General features: G+C 52.3%; 1 protein-coding gene across 1 annotated transcript in view; it reads left to right on the top strand.

The window, feature by feature from the left end:
- The first annotated feature begins 384 nt into the window (after positions 1 to 384).
- The window catches only part of LMNA (lamin A/C), a 43980-nt gene continuing 26973 nt past the window's right edge, over positions 385 to 17391 (top strand). Inside the window, exon 1 of the mRNA XM_087943247.1 lies at positions 385 to 801. Coding sequence (XP_087799373.1) covers positions 449 to 801 — 353 coding nt within the window. The 5' untranslated portion in view covers positions 385 to 448. The remainder of the gene's footprint in view (positions 802 to 17391) is intronic.

Below are 17391 nucleotides of genomic sequence, written 5' to 3'. Positions count from 1 at the left end.
GGCGGCGGGCTGGGCTGCCTCGTCCCGAAAGAGCCAAGCGGGGCGGCGGGACTCGTCCTCGGGGGAAAGCGGGGCGGGGGCGGGGGGGTCCCTCCGATGGAGCCCGACCAAAGAAGGCGCCGCGCAGCTGCGCTCCACAGGGCGAGGGGACGACAACTGCCCGCATTCCCGGCCGGAGGGCACACCCGGGGGAGAGGGGGGAGGGCAGAGCTTTCTCCAGCCCGGCGCCCCCTCCGCCTCCCCGGGGTTCTTCCGCCGGCGGGCCGGGGGCTCGGCGGGGCCTGCCTGGGCTGCGTCCTTCGGAGGGGCGGAGCCGGCGCCGTCCAGCCCGCCCCGCGCTCCTCCCGGGGGTATTTGAGGCGGCGGCCAGGCCGGGAGTGACTCAGACGCGTCGCCGTCAGCCGGAGGGACGCGCCAGCTTCTCGTCGCCCGCCCGCTCGTCGCCGCCATGGAGACCCCCGCCGGGCAGAAGCGCGGCCCCCGCAGCGGGGCCACCCCGACGCCGCTCTCGCCCGCGCGCATCACCCGCCTGCAGGAGAAGGAGGACCTGCAGGAGCTGAACGACCGGCTGGCCGTCTACATCGACAAGGTGCGCTCGCTGGAGTCGGAGAACGCGGGGCTGCGGCTGCGCATCACCGAGTCGGAGGAGGAGGTCAGCCGCGAGGTGGTCGGCATCAAGGCGGCCTACGAGGCCGAGCTGAACGACGCCCGCAAGACGCTGGACTCGGTGGCCAAGGAGCGCGCCCGGCTCCAGCTGGAGCTCACCAAGGTCCGCGAGGAGTTCAAGGAGCTCAAGGCCAGGTGAGACCCCCCGCGCGCGCGCACGCTCGCTTCCGTCGCGCCGGACCGGCTGGCCCGCCGACCAGCCGTAAAATGGCAGCCGGCCGGCCCGACAGCCGCTCTGGACTTGACAGCGCCCGGCGCTCCTCTACCCGAAGGCCCTTGAGGCGGGCGCCTTGGGCGGGAGGGGCCGGGCGCGATCCTCCTTTGCGCCCCGCTCCCTCCGCTTTCCGGGCGGGGGCCTGGCCGGCTGGTCCCGCCTGGGCTCCCCTCTCCGGTCGGGCGTGGCGCTGAACGTGTGACTCACTCCTAGCCCGGCCGACCCCAAATCCTGCCCATCGGGCGCCTCGGCCCAACTGCACCGCGCCCAGGACGGGGCTGCGTGTGTCGCTGCCTTTGGGGCGGGGGGAGCGCGGGGAGGAATCCCCCTCGGCCAATGCGGGGAGTCCCGGGACAGAGCCTGAAATGGCGGTTTGGGGAGAAGAAGTTGAGGGGGGTCGGGGAGAGGCCGAAGGCGAGAAAACGACCCTCAAGGCCGCCAAAATTTCCAGCGCAACGGCCGCCTCTCTTGACTTCTGGGATTTGATGTCTGACTAAGGATTCCTTGGCTCGAAAAGGTCCCTAAGGCTCGGCTGTAGTTGGTGACAGCAGCGGAAAAATTGTAGGAATGTGTGGGTGTGTGGTAGACAACGGTCCCCCCCCCTCTGGCTGCTTGTGCTGTTGAAGGAGGAGAAGTGGAGGGTTAGCTTTTTGCTCCTTGACCCTGAGGACTAGAAACTTTTGCACCTTAAAGGGTTTTAAAACTTTAATTTTGCCTTCTTAACTGTTTTGTCATTAATATCCTATATAAATGGCAATAATTTGCCAATTGATTTAGTGGTTTAAAACTTTGGGGGCCCTGTTTTTTTTGTTTTTTGTTTGCAAGGGATGGGAAATATTGTAATGTATTAATTAGTACTTAGCTAGGCGGGATAATATGCGTTGTTAGTTTTTTTTAAATGAAATCTTTAATGTCTTGTTTTGTGTTTGTTTTATTTTTTGAGGGGCGGGGGGGAGTTACGATGTTTAACTGTTGGAGAACATCAGAGCCTCAGGCTATAACGGCAGAGCTGCTGTTGTTGGTAAGAAATCCGGCCCAGACTTGGTTGTGGTCTTCTTGGCGTAGTGAGAGGGGGGAGTTGGGGAGCCTCACCTTCATGTTCAGTGTGCCAAGTGCCAACATTGGTCTCTTCAAGGCTGCAGCTCGGGGTGAGATTTTCCCAGTGTAACAACTGGTCCGCTAATTGCTTACCTTCGGTGTTACTTACCTTCAATTACCTGCAGTTACTTACCTTCAATGTTACGTTGGGGAAGTAACACAGCTGAGGCTATGACAATCCACTCTGCCACGTGGATCAGCTATCCAGCTGGAAAAGGGGTTTCTGAGTTCTTCCTGATGGGGAGTCTGTTGCTTTCCAGGGATGGAGCCATGACCTGTGGACTTCAACTCCCAGAATGCCATAGCTGGCTCAGGAATTCTTGAGAGTTGAAGTCCACAGGTTGTCAATAGCTGCCCGCTCCTGGTCTGCACCAATGGGGGTCAAGATAAAACAGCTAAAGAACCCCAAACTGCTGTGTAGAACAGAACCCCGCCCTCGCAAAACGTGGAACATCCAGTCGAGGACATGTGCATAAGAGATAAAATTAGATTCCAGTTTAGATTCTAACATTCCTGACCTTAAATCACCTCGTGGTTTGGGCTTCCCACTTGCCAATCTGATTCTCTTAACTAGTTTTGTCTGCTTACTCACAAACAAGTTCCCCGGTGGTTGAATGAAGTGCAGATTACTCCTGCATGCTTGTGTGCGTTCAGCTGAACCTTCCCGGCTTCTGCACACTCATTTTCACATTTCTTGCGAAAGTCCCTGTGAAATGAGTGTGAAGGTCCTACAAAGACATTGTTAGTGATAAGTGGACTAATGGGGAGTGTGCAAATAAATCCGCCTCTCCATCTTGCCTGGATCTCTCTGGTGTTTGTGGGGCTGGGTGTGGCTGTGTTCATTCGGCACCTGTAATTAATCATTCTGCCATGTTGTAGGTGCGCCAGTACCCTGTTCCCTCCTGGCTGGGCGATGACACATGGGCTTTGGTATGCTTCTGCCAGGGCTGGCTTTGCTTTGACTCTGGACTACAGCTCTTACTTGGGTGGCTAGAGTTCAAGACTCAGTTAAATCTCATTTCCGTCTGCTAAAATGGATGCGTGTCTCCCATGCTCAGTCAGCCAAAAACGTGTCTTGTAATTTTCCATTTCGGATGGAGGGGAAATGCCTGATTTTTATGCAGACAAGTGATCCTCAACTTACAACTGATGGGTTAGAATACGGCATAACAGAGTCAGAAGGGATCTTGGAGGTCTTCCAGTCCAACCCCTTGCTCAGGCAGGAGACCCCAAAGTTATAATGCCTCCGAAAGGTGCCTTATAGTACCAATTCCAGCTGTTGGTTTGCCCTGCCCCTGTGGTCACATGGCCACAATTTGGGTGCTCGAGGACCTGTTGCATTTACAATCACGGCCACATGACCATGATTTCTGGCAAAACAACAACAAAATGCTTGCTTGGGAAAGTGGATTTGGAATTGCAACCCTCCATTTGCTTCTTGACTGCATGATTCCCTTAATGACTTGTGATCTGCTTAATGACTAGTATAAAAAAATGGGTAAAAAAAAAAACCCCAGGTCTGGTCATGGGGTGCCTCGGCTTACAACAGGAGTCCCAAAAACTTGGCAACTTTAAGATTTGTGAACTTCAAATCTTAAGAATCCATAGCTGGTTGGAGAATTCTGGGAGTTGAAGTCCACAAGTCTTAAAGTTGCCAAGTTTGAAGACCTCTGGCTTACAACGATGACTTTTGACCGATCCCAATTGTTGTAAGTTGAGGACTATCTGGTTGCCTCCGGATTGAGCAATGGAAAATATATTTAGGAGAAAGGTCACATCCAGTGTGGGAGGGGTCTTTCCTCAGCCATCCTGGCTTGGAGGGGCTGTCCCAGAAGACGGCCTGCTTGTGCTGTAAACAGACCCAGTTGTGCATCTCCCTCTGCACACGTGTGCACACCCAGTGGGTTAGCTACTGTTTCTTGTTGGGCTAGTTACATTTGTGTCTCTACCTCGAGAGAGAAAGTGACTTGATGAGGAATGGATTTCCCAGAACAATAAATAAATATTTCTGCTTTCGGGGAAATGCTCTGCACAGAGCTAAAAGTGCAAGGGGAGCTGAAACCCCCTCCATCCGATGCAGGCCACTTGGCTTCTTGCCTCTTCACCAAATTGGCTCGTTTGGAAAAGCTGCAGAGTTAAGTTGCCTGACTTTCCTCCCGTGGAAGAATCGCCTCCGAGTCAGGAAGTAGTAACTCATTGACTTCAGATTCGAGTAAACACTGGGAGGGAGGGAGAGGAATCCCGTGGGTTCGTTTGGGCTGCTTGGATGGATAGAAACTCGGCTTTGGGGCCCGATTGGTGAATCCAAAAGACTCCCTCAATCCTCTTCTTTCCTTTTTGGCCATCATAGCAATAGCACTTAGAGACTTATATAGCGCTTTGTAGTGCTTTACAGCCCTCTCTAAGCGGTCACGGTCCTCTCTCTAATCATGGTCTTCTTTCAAGGAATTTCCTGACAGTGGGAAACACTATCAATCAGTAGGACGGTTTCTCTCCAGAGGTGGTGGGTGGTCAGTCATTGGAGGCTTTCAAAGAGAGACTGGACAGCCACTTGTCTGGAATGGTGTAGTAGGGTTTCCTGCTTGAGTTGGGAGGGTTGGACTAGAAGACCTCCCAGTTCCCTTCCAACTCGGTTATTCTGTATTCTGTATTCTGTGGCGCTGCTGGGGGTGCCAGAAGTTTGGCCCAGAGCTCTATCAGGGATCCTCGCTGGCTTCCCTGCGGCATTTCTTGGGGGACCATCTGCCTAGTGGCTTTTATCTCGGTTACCCAGACTGGGTCCAGAGACCTACACATGACTATCTGGTGCAGTGGCAGCTTCCTTCTCCTGCCTTGTGTGACACCCGCTTCCTTCTTTGGAAGTCATGGGAGGCTGAAGGCTGGAAAAAGAAGAGGGCTGCCCTGTTCCCCACCTCAGAAGCCAGCAGGTTTGGCTGAGGCTGCAGCCCCCGCCGTGTTTCTAGTCCTTAGTGGTGGTTTCCAGGGCTTCCCAATTTGATTTTGTGATCCATAGGCATGAGGGGCATATTCCACAGAGTCTGGAATAATTAACCAAATTATAGGGTATAAATGAGTCTTTCTGAAGACCTTGGCAACTGTAAGATGCATCGACTTAAGCTCCCAGAATTCCTCATCCGGCTTTGCTTGACTGGGGAAATCTGGGAGTTGAAGTCCACAACATCTTAACAGTTGCCAAGATTTAAAAAGACTCGTATAAATACAACTTTGCTGTGAGAAATTTAAACCCCAAGTTTTTGATCGTTATTCCAAGTCAGTTTGGGGGAAAAGCTAGCTCCTTGCAAGTGTCTTTTCAGAGAGGAAGGGGTCAAGCTATTTTCCAAAGCGCCCGAAGACCAGACAAGGAACAATGGATTCAACCTAGAAATAAAGAGACATTTTCTGACAGAACAATCAACCCGTGGAACAGACGTTGCCTTCAGAAGTTGTGGGAGCTTCATCCCTGGAGGCTTTCAAGGAGAGACTGGGCTGCCCTCTGTCAAAAATGGCTGTTGGGTGGGGTAGTGGTGGACTAGATGACCTCCAAGGTCCCTCCCAACTCTGTTAATCTGCCTGTCTGTCGGATTAGTTTTCCTCCAGCTTCCTCTGCCTTTTGCTCTTTCTTAACATCCATCCCCTGCAGCCTTTAAAAACCCCTCCGTCCCCAACTGAGTGGCTTTCCCCTTTGCCGTCTATGTTTTATGTCTGAGTTTCTTCTTCCTCGGCCAGTTTTAGAAGCGACAGCTGCAGGCCGAGACTTTGGGGAGGAGCTGCTGGAGAGGGTTGCTCCCCTTTTATCTTGGCAGGCCATTTGTGGCTGGCATCCTGGATTGCCTCTGCTGGGTCACAGGCCCAGAATTCACGCGGAGCGCAGGAAGGAAGGCTGGGCCGTGCTTGGCCGTGTAGGGCCAAGGTGGGGCTGGACGGAGGGGTATGGTTTGGGGTGCTGAGAAGCCAGAAAGGTTGAGCAGAGCAACGGCTGGACTAGCGGACCTCTGAGGGGCCTTCCAGCCCCAGGATTCCATGTTCTGGGAACACGCTTCCAAGCCAGGGGACTCTGCATTCCTGCATGAGGAGAGAGCTGGCTTGGCTGAGGAGCCCCCAAAATAGACGCTCTAAGTTGACGTATTGCTTCCCGAAAGAGAGAGCATCTGGGTTTGCATCAGGGGCTATAACCGTCTGCTTCATTCTTGAGTCCCTTCCAGAATTGTTCCCAGCCCACCAGTGCCCTGTTTCTGGGGGGGTCACTAAGGAGATGCTTCCCAGAGCCATTAGCAGGGCGGGAAGGATCCCATCCCACGAGTCAAACTGGACCTGGGTGTTTTGTTTTGGGGTGATTCGAATGTTCAAAGGGCCTAAATTTTGCACACATGTTCAGCCAGCCCTCAACCTTTAGAAGGTGCCTCTCGGCTGCAGCTCCCCACTTCTCTACTTTTGGGGGAACCGTAGAAAGCTTCCTGAAGCTGCTGCTTGGCCCTCCCTTCACGCCCCCTGTGCCAAGGCAGGGGCTGGCCCCCGAGAGTGGGGCAGGCAGTGAGGAGCAAGGCGCGCCCGCGTGCCAGCCGAGCTCTGGGTTGCCAACTTGGCAGAGAGGCTCTGGGCCTCCTCCATGTTGAAGGGGAGGGACCTTCCTCGGCCCCGCCTCCCTTGAACGGGCCAATTGGCAGCGGAGGGCCGCCCTGCATGGGTCCGGATTGGCTGTCCCCATGGAAACCAGCCGTTAGTTTGGATTTGAACAGCAGAGGAAGCGCCAGGCAGGACCGTTTCTGACTCACGGCGGCCACTCCTGCAGAAGCAATTATCCCTATGATTCATGGGCTGCCAGTTCTTTCCAAACGTGGGGAGCTGCCAAGTGGGAAGGGGAAGAGCCGAGATGGGCACGGTGCCCACTTGGAGGGAGGAGGCAGGAAGGAGGCCTCCCCAAATGCTGGGAAAGACCCCTCTCTGCCTGCCTGCCTGCCTGCCATTTTTTTTGGGGGGGATATTTGCTGCTTTTAGCTGTGCTTTCCCAAGGGATCCACTCTTCCCAACTCGTCATTTGCTCGGGCACAAAACAGGACCCTGTAAATTTCCATGACGGGCATCCCAGGAGGATCCTGGGTGAGTCCAGTCCCACTCCTCTGAAAGCTGGTTTTCCCCACCGTCGTTCCCTCGCCTGGCTTTTCCAGCTGCAGTGCCGCCCCACCCCCACCCCCAGCACGCCACAAAAAGGAAACCTTTGCACGCTGGCAGCTGCAGAACCTCCTGGTGCCGTCACTGTCTACCTTCCTAAAGAGACAGCAGCTGCACCAACAAGGCAGCTCTCCTGCCCTGGAAGCTTTGAAGATCATGCTGTGGCCACAGAAGTTTGCTTCACACTTATTGAGCTTTTTATTCTTTGGATTATGTTTTTTTTTTTTTAAGTTTCGCATTAAAAGAAAACAAAAAATAAGTTTGCAACGGTGGGGAATATCTGTAGCTCGGATGTAGAATGAGGGTGAAGGTTCGTTCTCCAAGGTTGTGGGTTGGTTTCCAAATGTTTTGTTACCATGCTACAAGCTTAGGAGATGTCAGTGTCGATGTTCCTCTATTTACCCACCCTCAAAATTGTTAATTAAAGTGCATTTTTTAAAAAAAAGAAAAAAGAGAAAGTTCTGCCTTCATCCGGAGCAGATATAAACAGCATTAAATCACTATCTCTTCAAATTAAGACACAAACTTTTTTTTTATTTGCCTCCCAATTTCTGTCAGCTCATTTCTAGGATCGGTGGAGATTCTCGGTCCTCCAACTCATGGCTGTTTTCAAAAGGAGCTGGGCTTTCTTGGGGGTTTCCTTGAAAATGTTTCACTTCCCACCCAAGAAGCTGCTTCATTTTTAACTGCGGAACTCAGAGCTGAAGAAAAGCGAAATGTTTTCAACCAAAAAAAACAAAACGTTCAGTTGCCTTTTAGAAAAACACCTTAGGGACTCATTTCTGGAGCCTCATCTCCCTGTGAAACAGCAGAATTTCATTGTAAACTTTATGAGCTTTTAGCCTCATGATGGTGCTGATTTTTTGAGGTGCAGATCAGAGCTTGCTAAAAAATGTGCACCAAGGTGTGCATTATTTTCTAAGCAAAACTCCTAAATGATGGGTTTTCTAATCTTCTCCCCACTTCACTCTTTAAGCACATACCTGGCAAGTGCAAACGCAACTGTGGTGGGACAGAGGCAGCCAGTTGTGGTTTGCGGGCAGCTGGTGCCAGACGGCAGTGGAATTGGACAGTGGGGAAGAATGGGGACCAATTTGGGAGTCTGGAGAGGACTTGGTCCTGCGTCCGATGCGGAGATGGGGCCAGGGCCGTCTGGGAGTGGGGTGCTGCCTCTGGAGCCTCTGGAGTCTGGCAGCAGCGGGGCAGAGGAACAAGGGGAGCCTGTTCCCAGCGCGCATATGCGCAGAGCTGCTAGAAGGCGAGAACAGCTGAAGCAGAAGGGGCAACTCGGGAGTAAGGCTGGGAGGTGATGGCCCCTCCCATGGGGATAAAGGTCAGGCCAAGATGATGAAACCTTTGCAGGGAGCAAAGTAGTTCGGTCGGTTCATTCTTTTTAGTACTTTGACTGATTTCTTTTCTAGTTCATTTGACACGTCTGTTTTTGGCAGCACTTCACAGAACTGAAAGATGCGTGCTTATCTTGGGGGACTTTTGAGATTAATTCCGGCTGGGAATGAAAACAATTCCCAATGTTGCAATAAAATAAGTCTTGTTTTTAAAATAAGTGTGTGTGTAATTACCGTTTAGGAAGCCTGAGTCAGAACACAGCCTCCCTCACAAAGGCCTGGGACCCCTGTCTTGGCAGCCTACCTTCTCCTGCTGCTGCAGCTTTGATGATAAAGCCACCGCTTTTATGCATAGGTCCTTGCTATCAAACAAATGCATAAATTCGCAAAATAACAGAGGGCCTTAAAAAGAAAATATCCAGAAAGAAGCACCCTATGGAAATGCCAGGTCTTTTCCTGAAGTTGGTGGGGGGGGGGTGTTGCTACAGGGAAAGAAAAGGTCCAAACTGGGGACAACCCCTACACTAGTGTTTGTCAACCTTGACAACTTCAAGATGCATGGACTTCAACTCCCAGAATTCCCCAGCTAGTCACACTGACTGGGAAATTCTGGGAATTGAAGTCCACTTGTCTTCAAGTAGCCAAGGCTGAGTAACCCTACCTTAGAGCAGGGGTCTCCAACCTGGGTAACTCAGAGATGACCACCAGCCTTTCAATTGGACCCAGAACCAAGTCGGTGTTTCTGGGCAGCTTCAGACTTCGTGACGTGTTGAAAGGAAACGCGCAGCTTCTCTCCAAGTGTCCACTGTGCTGAAACCTAAGTGTAACACCGTAGCCTGCCCCCCAAAAGCATTCAGCGGGAAGTTGGGACATTTGTGGGAGGGGGTCAGTGCCAGGGAACGAAGGGTACCTCGGTCCCTGCTCAGGAAGTTCCTGCTTAGCTTTGAGTGGGCTCTTCTTCCCTTTAATTGACTCCTCCTGCCGTTTCTCCTTGGATCCCAAACCACAAGGGGGAACAACAGCTAATTCTTTGCCAGGGTTACGTCGTAGAGAGAGAGAGAGAGAGAGGAAGAGAGAGAGAGAGAGAGAGAGAGGAAGAGAGAGAGAGAGAGGAAGAAAGAGAGAGAGGAAGAGAGAGAGGGAGAGAGAGAGACAGAGAGAGAGGGAAGGAGGGAGAGACGGAGGGAGAGAGAGAGAGAGAGAAAAGGGTTTTTTGGGCTCTGCCTTGTCAGCTTGTTTTAGAGTGGAAACTTCTGTCGAGTGGGGGCTGTGTGTTTTTGTGCAATCTGGCCTTGAATGGCCTTGAATTTAGCCCACACATGTCTTCCATTCCTCAGTTCCAGAGCTTTCACCCCTGCAATTATCTCCCCAATCACACAACATAGATCCAGCTTTGTGTGGCTCTTCAATGCTTCTAAGAAAAAAAATATCCCACTTTTTAAAAAACTTTGGTCTTCCTTATTGATCTTCCTTTTTCTTACATTGCTGTGCAGGGAGTGTTTCAGGCTTGGGAAACGTCTGTGTTGGTTGTGTCTGTGTGTACATGCACAGGCACAAACACCATATAAGCTGCTCAGGATAAAAGTTTTCCCAAGTGGCTTACAAAACACGCTGGAGCTGCTGTGAAAAACAGGCTAAAAGGAGCCATTCAATGTAAGGAACGCAGGAGCAAGACAAACCACAGCCTGGGATTTCATGCAGAAGAGGCTCTGGAGCAACAGTTGTCTGTAGCAGCTGGGGTATTTTTTCAGGGCAGGGCAGCTGCCACCGACACCCAGGAGGACTGCATGGTGCTGGCCACGAAAGGGCCTTTCCTGACTGGGTCCCACCATTGGGGCGAGATCTGGGTGCCCTTCCATTGGAGCAACAGGGCTGGACCTCTGGAGGCTGACAGGAGGACAGCTGGCCCGGCCACCCTCCTGGGCAGTGTTTCTCCTGTTGACCCATGGCACCATTTGTAGCTCAGGGTTGAACTGCGGGGTCCTTGGTGCTCTCTGAGCTGGGTGGTTTCCTTGCAGACGTTTCATGGTCCAACTAGGTAACAACATCAGTGCTAGAAGGGAGTGCGGTTAATGGAGAGGAGAAGGAGGAGGGAGGGGGGAGGAGGAGGAAGTCTGTGGGGTCCTTGGTGCTCTCTGAGCTGGGTGGTTTCCTTGCAGACGTTTCATGGCCCAAGGAGGAAAAATGCCTTAGCTTTCTGTGGGCAGGTGTGGGGCTGAAGGCAGACCCGCTGCCCAGAAGACCCCAGATGGGAAATGGAGAAAGACCGCATAGGGAGGAGGGGTGGTTCTACTCTTAAGCAAGTTTGTTTGTCAGCTTCTCAGCATCTGTGCTTGCTTGTCAGGGTCTGTGTTCCCATGACACACCTGCACCTGGGCAGTGAACCTGCTTGCTTCTTTCTCAGGACGCTTCCTTGCCTGACCCCGTTGGCCGCAGGAAGCTGTTCCAGCATTTTTGCTCCTCCGAGTAGCTTCATCCCAGGGGCTGTTTGGGGAGCACGGGAGAAGCCTGCTTGGGTCTGAGAGTTCTCTGGACTTGGGTCAGCCTGTGTGAAAGCACAGACACTGTGTGTTTGTGTGTGTGTGTGTGCTGTCAACTAAAAAATACTTCTTTGTGGTCTTTTTAGTTGCCAGCAGAAAGGGAGTGTGGGAAAGTAGTGCATTCCTTAAATGCTTCAGATAATTGTGAGGCAGCCGAAGCTGTTGGCGCGCAAGATTATTACTGGAGAGCATGATGGATGACTCTTGGCTATGGACGTGTCCCATTGGAGAATATACATCCAGGAGGTGGGGGAAGACCAGGGTCAAGGGTGACAATGAATGATGTATCTTAGTGTCGGCTGCACCCAGGTAACGCCAGCATAGTCGCTCCTAATAAATCAGTTTTCTTTTCTCTGAGATGCGGCTAGAGACTTGTGATTTGAATGGGGGTGGATCTGTCGGAGCCCACCTGACCTGTGAATGTACTGCATGGAAGCTTTGCTGGCTGGGGAATTCTGGGAGTTGAGGTGGCTAAGCTTGACCAACGCCCAAACTGCTCTAGGCTGACCATCCCAGCAGCAGCTGGAGCAGCGCCCTCTGCATTGGGAGAGGGTGAGGGAGGGTTGGGGCCCCCCCGCTGGAGATAGACGGTCCCTCTTGAAGCGATAGGGAGGCTGCTGCATGGTGGGGAGGGAGGGAGGGGTCAGGCATCCTCCACGGACTTGGGATGAAGGAGGGAGCAACGAGGGGATGCTGCGGGTCGGAGGCCCCCTTGAAAAAGCCCCGCAGTGGCCTGGACCAAGCGGAGGCTGTTGGAGGGAAGCGGCTGCCTGCTGGCCTCACAAGGAAGCTGAGCGGAGGCCGGGGAAGCGGATTCTGACGTACGCCAGCACACCCTCCCTCGGTGCTGACCCAGGGACTTGGGTTCAGTTTCTGCTTCAGGGTGCAGTGTGTCTGCAGCTCCCCAAAGTCTGGGCCAGGTAAAGAAATCCAGCCTGTTTGTGTGGCCTGGATCCCCTCACGCTTGGTGACCATCTGTGGCCGAAACAGGTTTTTCAAGCATTGCTGGACAAAATGCACCCAGTCGAGAATCTGATCGGCCAAAGGAGCAGGCAAAGAGCATGTTTTTCCTGCTAAATAGTTTGCAGGCCCACCCCGGGAATCTGACTTTTGGGGATTTGATTACGAAGCGCAGCATTTTCATCTGCAAAAGCTCCGAGTTTCTTCCCCTTCCTCAACCGACGACTCCGTCAGGGCAAAGAGTCCAGCCTGCCGTTCTTGGTGCAAGCAGTTGGTCTTCCTGCCTGCCAGCTCCGGTCTCCTGGGCTCCATTCAGGATGTGGAGCAGGGGGGGCAAACTGTCAACCTGAGCCTAGTGACCAAGACCTTGGGGGGAGGGGGGGGGCTGGGGTCACTTCTCCATCGCTGGTGTTTGATCAACAGGATGTGAGTCAAAAGAGCAAATTGTCTTCCTTGCCAGAAGGGTGGGCGCCTTCAGCAGGCTCCTGCTAAGAGCACGGGGTCTCAGGGCAAAGAAATGGGTGGCCTGAGCCGATGCCAGGGATTTAGGCACCCTTGCAGAGGCAAGGTGAGATCCCCGGTGCCCACCTTTGCCAGGGACGTCTGGAAATCGGGCTAGCTGCCACTTCTTGAACAATTTGGCTTGCTCCTCAACCATCTTGGTTTCTGTTTGCATCGCAGGGATGGAATGCCAGTGCTCTCCATTCAGTGCAGTAATTCACTGAAGGCCTGAAAACGTCTCCATAGGTCGGAGAAGATCAGGCAGAACCAGGGGCGGCGTTAAGCGAGTCACCAACCTAGAGTCCTTACGTTCCCACAAATGTCTCCGTTCAACCCTCCGGAATTCCGTTGACTCGTATCTGGCACCAGTTTAGCACTGAACTTTACTCGGTTAGATTCTCAAGCGATAAATCTTCTGAATTGCAATTTAACGTGTAGTCCTGGCGCTTATTAGTGGTGGGAGGATATTTCTTCTTCGACTACTTGCTGGCCTACGGAAGCCGATGGCCTTTCTCCTGGGGTGGACTAGCCCACGTTTTTGGGGTGGGGAGCCAACTTTATCAGCACCCCATGATTGGCAGCTTGGCCTTATCTGACATAACCCCCATTCCGAAACCTGGCATTTTGACTTCCACAGTTTGCTTCATTATTCCTCCACGGAGGAAAATCTGAATGAAATGATCTGAAGAAGAAGGTGGTTTTAAATATGTGAATCTGAAATTAGGAGGAGCTCCCACTCCAAAGGCGCTTCTCTAACCTATCTTCTTGTTCCCCCTCTTTCTTTCTTTTTTAAAAAGTGATCCTGGTTCAAGATGTTGTCATCTCTTCCCTGCAACCGGGTCAGTTTAGAGTTCCAGGCCCTGGTGGAGCAGCCCACCTGTCAGCACAGGTGGTCGCTCCCCTCTATGTGTATTCAGGGGGCTTCACTGTCTGGTGCTTTGCAGGCCTTCTGTCTGTGCTTCGGTGGAGGCTGGGATGGAAGGAAACACGAAACTCAGTCTGACTTTATTTATCCCAGTTTGGTTCTTCAGTCGGGGCCGCTCTGGATGGTTCCTGCAGGCCTTGGGCTAAATGGAGTGGGGGAAGTGGGCCACCTGTTCTTCGGGGACCTTTCCTCCCTAGGTTTAGGGACAGCTGTTGTGGGTCTCCAGGATCCATCTCGGATTGTCCCCTGAAAACGAGGATATTTTACATGTTAGGAAGGGAGGCCATTTTGCTGGCTTTGCCCTGAAGAGGTGTGGAAGCGTTAATCTGATCGACGACCAGATTGTGGCGAAGCTAATAAAACACTCTTCTAAATTAGAGGCTTAATAGACAAAATAAGGTCTAAAATGGAAATCCGGGGGATGGTGGCGTCGTCATGTGTTAATTACAGGCTCTCACACCCTTCCAAGTACGGTTGCATGCACCTTTAGTGCAGAAGGTGCACTAAACAGATTTTAAGGTGGCTAAAAAGAATTAAAAACTGGGTCAAATTCGTTCCCATGGAAGTAGTAATCCAAAGCCAGCAGCAATTCCCCCTCCCCCACTAGAGCAGTGATTCTCAACCATGGCCACCCAAGGACCCCACAGCTCCTTACCTGTGGCTTGAACCTCCGGCTATTCCTTGGGCTGGTTTGGCTCCCAAGTCATGGTGGCCCACAGCTCCTTACCTGTGGCCAGAGCTCTTTTTCCAAGTGGATCCCTAGCCAAGGTTTGCCTGGACCCGTCACTCACTATCCTCCAAGCCATGATAGGACTGGCTTTGTAAATCTGAGCTATAGCAAAATCGTGGCTTTTGTTTCCCTGTTATATAATGGCCTGGTCACTATAACTTACTAAGAGAATGGCTGGGCTATTACAGGATTCTAGATCGCCTTGATATTTAACAGACTAAGTTGGAAGGGACTTTTGGAGGTCATCTAGTTCAATCCTCTGCTCACGCAGGACAGCCTCTACCATTCCAGACAAGTAGCTGTCCAGTCAGTCTCTTCTTAAAAGCACCCACAACTTCCACTAGTTAACTAGTTCCACTGGTTAATTGTCCCCACTGTCAGGAAATTTCTCCTTAGTTCTAGATTGTGTCTCTTCTTGATTAGTTCCCACCTGTTGTTTCTTGTCCTGCCTTTCAATGCTAGAACAGAGGTCTCCAAACTTGGCAACTTGAAGACTTGTGGACTTCAACTCCCAGGTGCTCTGGAGAATAATTTGACTCCCCCTCTTCTTTGTGGCAGCCCCTCAAATCCTGGAACACGGCTCTCATGTCTCCCTTAATCCTTCCCATTCTCACGCTGCACTTACCCGGTTCCTACAAGTATGGTTTAGCCTCCAGAGCAGAGCCTTAATTCCCTCCGTTGCTCTTCTCGGCACTCTTTCCAGCATTTGAACGTCGGCATTCCGGTCTGTGCAGAGGCAAGCCGGGTTCTTCCCAACGTGGTGAGATGCTAGAACAGAGGTCTCCAAACTTGAGGCTTTTAAGACTTGTGGACTTCAACTCCCAGAATTCTCTTGCCAGCTGGTTGGAGAACTCCGGGAGTTGAAGTCCACAAGCCGTAAAGTTGCCAGGTTTAGGGAACCTCTGTGCTAGAAGGTGAAATCTGCTTGCACTTTACAGAGGCTGTGCAAAGCAGGCGAAAGAGGCGGGCTGGCCTCTAAGTGTTAAACCGCCATCTCGCAGCCCCCCACCCCCCCCACCGTGGCGGCTTCCTGGCTGCCTGGCTGATCCCGTGCAGGCAACCTTGGACCAGCCCCAGCATGTGCAGGACGAAGGAGCAGCCGAGGGGGCTTGGCAGCAGACAGCAGCTGCCTGGGACACGCGGAGGGAGCTGCTTGCTGGGGCCAGGGCCCGGGGAGAGGTTTCTCAAGTACTTTGCACCTTCTAATAGTTAACCCCTTTCTCTTTCAAGTTGGGGAGGAGAATGGAGAGGTTATGTTTGTTTGCAATGCTGAATAAACGGTAATTTATTAGGCGGAGCGCTCGGGTGTGGCTGTTTACCCTGAAAACAGTTTTTTAAACCAGTAAACGGAAGATTTAATCTTTCTGCCTGAGGTGCAAGGCTGGGGACTCCAAATACTTCAAAGGATATTCTTCCAAATCACCTCTAAGATGCCTGGACTACAACTCCCAGAATCCACCACCTGGCATGAAGTCCAGGCATCTTAAAGTTGCCATGCTTGGAAAACACTGCTCTAAGTTGAAACGAACGAAGCGTCCCCGTTTTTTCTTCGGTAACTTAAAGGAGAGATGAATTTTGAATGTTGGCATTGAATTCACTTATCCCCCTTTCAATGCATTTGCCGGGGCAAGGGAGCAGCTGGTCCTTTGCTGGATCTGGCTTAGTCCTTAAGCCCTTGCAAGTCACAAGCTCCGGAACGAATGATGTCAATTGGGGTGGGGGTGGGTGGGGACAAAGGAGCCCCTTGGGCAGGGGGTCTCCAACCTTGGCCGCTTTAAACCTGGCGGACTTCAACTCCCATGATTCCCACAGCTGACTGGGGAGTTGAAGTCTGCCAGGCTTAAAGTGGCCAAGGTTGGAGACCCCTGCTCTAAATCAGTGTCCCTCAAACTTTGGCTACTTGGAAGATATGTGGACTTCAACTCCCAGAACCCCCCCGCCCCCCAGCCAAGGTTGAGAAAAGGGGGAAGCTGGCTGGGGAATTCTGGGAGTTGAAGTCCCCCAGGCTTAAAGCTGCTAAGGTTGGAGACCCCTGCCCTAGGGGACCTCACAGTCATCCTTTCTGGCTTGGCGGGGAGGCAGCTGAAGTCTCGTGAAGAGCCAGGCTCAGACCGGAGCAGCAGCTGCTGGCCTCCCAAACCCACCCAATGGATCTGTTTCTCCCCCCTCCGCCCCCCTCGGCGCAGGGCAGCCCTTGACGTCAACCACAGCCAGGAAGAAAACCCTTCTTTGTTTACCCTCTTTGGCAGGAGCTTCTGCCCTGAATGCTTGCCTGGTGGCCACCATGCTCTGGCCCCTTTTCCTCCACCCCCCCAAGAGAAGAGGCATTGCAGTCGCACTGCGGGGAAAGAAAGCAGGGTGGGGTCTCCGTGGGAAGGCAAGGGGATCCTGGCCTTCCTCTCTCGGGAGAGGGCTGGGCTCTGGTTGAAGAACAAGGCATCGGAATTGCCCTGGCGGGTTTGGGGCCTGCTCAGGCGTTGGCACAAGGTTGGTCCACGCCCAGCTTCTTTGCCAAGACCGGGGACTGAGTCACTGGACAAAAAACGGTCCGGAGGAAACGTGCTCTGGAAGACCCTCCAACGGAGGAAACGGGCAGCCCAACCAATCCTCCCTCTTGGTTTTCTCTCGCCAAGGGACCAGCGTTGGTTTCCTCAAGCCCCTGGAGTAGGTTCATCACGCTTTCAGGAAAAGGAAGACGGGTATAGCGGTAGAACAGCATTGAAAGGGACCTTGGAGGTCTTCTAGTCTGACCCGCTGCTCAAGCAGGAGACCCGGTTCCATTCCGGCCAAAGGGCTGTCCGATTTCTTCAGCCATAGTTTCTTCAACCTTTCGCTTTAGGCAAACAAAGTGTGGGCTACCCTGAACTTTTAGGTGAGGGAGCCAGGCAGACTTTTCTTAACGTAAATTTTTTTAAAAAAAACCTCCTCCCTCTTTTCAGCTCAATTCCTGTGAATTTGGGTTTTTTTTTTGCATCAAGGCAGATGTTTTTATTCTTCTGCTAGGTTTTTTGCTTGCTTTTTATTTATTTTTTATTTTATTTTTTTTGCGGATCTAAAATAGTTACACTCTTCCCCCAAGATACATTATTTGGATCTTTCCTTAGTGATGTTGCTATTTGCCCAGATTAAAGGGGAAGATGAATCCTGGCTGTGTAGCTTTTGTGTTACCATTCAGCCAACAAAGAAACAAACAAACGGAAAGAATTTCCTGGATTGGATTGAACTCTGGGCGGAGCCTGATC

This window comes from Notechis scutatus, chromosome 14 (genome assembly GCF_049901735.1).
Source record: "Notechis scutatus isolate UNSWTSFEM ecotype Mainland chromosome 14, rNotScu1.2, whole genome shotgun sequence".
Classification (NCBI taxonomy): Eukaryota; Metazoa; Chordata; class Lepidosauria; order Squamata; family Elapidae; genus Notechis; species Notechis scutatus.
This window is presented reverse-complemented; position numbering and strand designations above follow the sequence as displayed.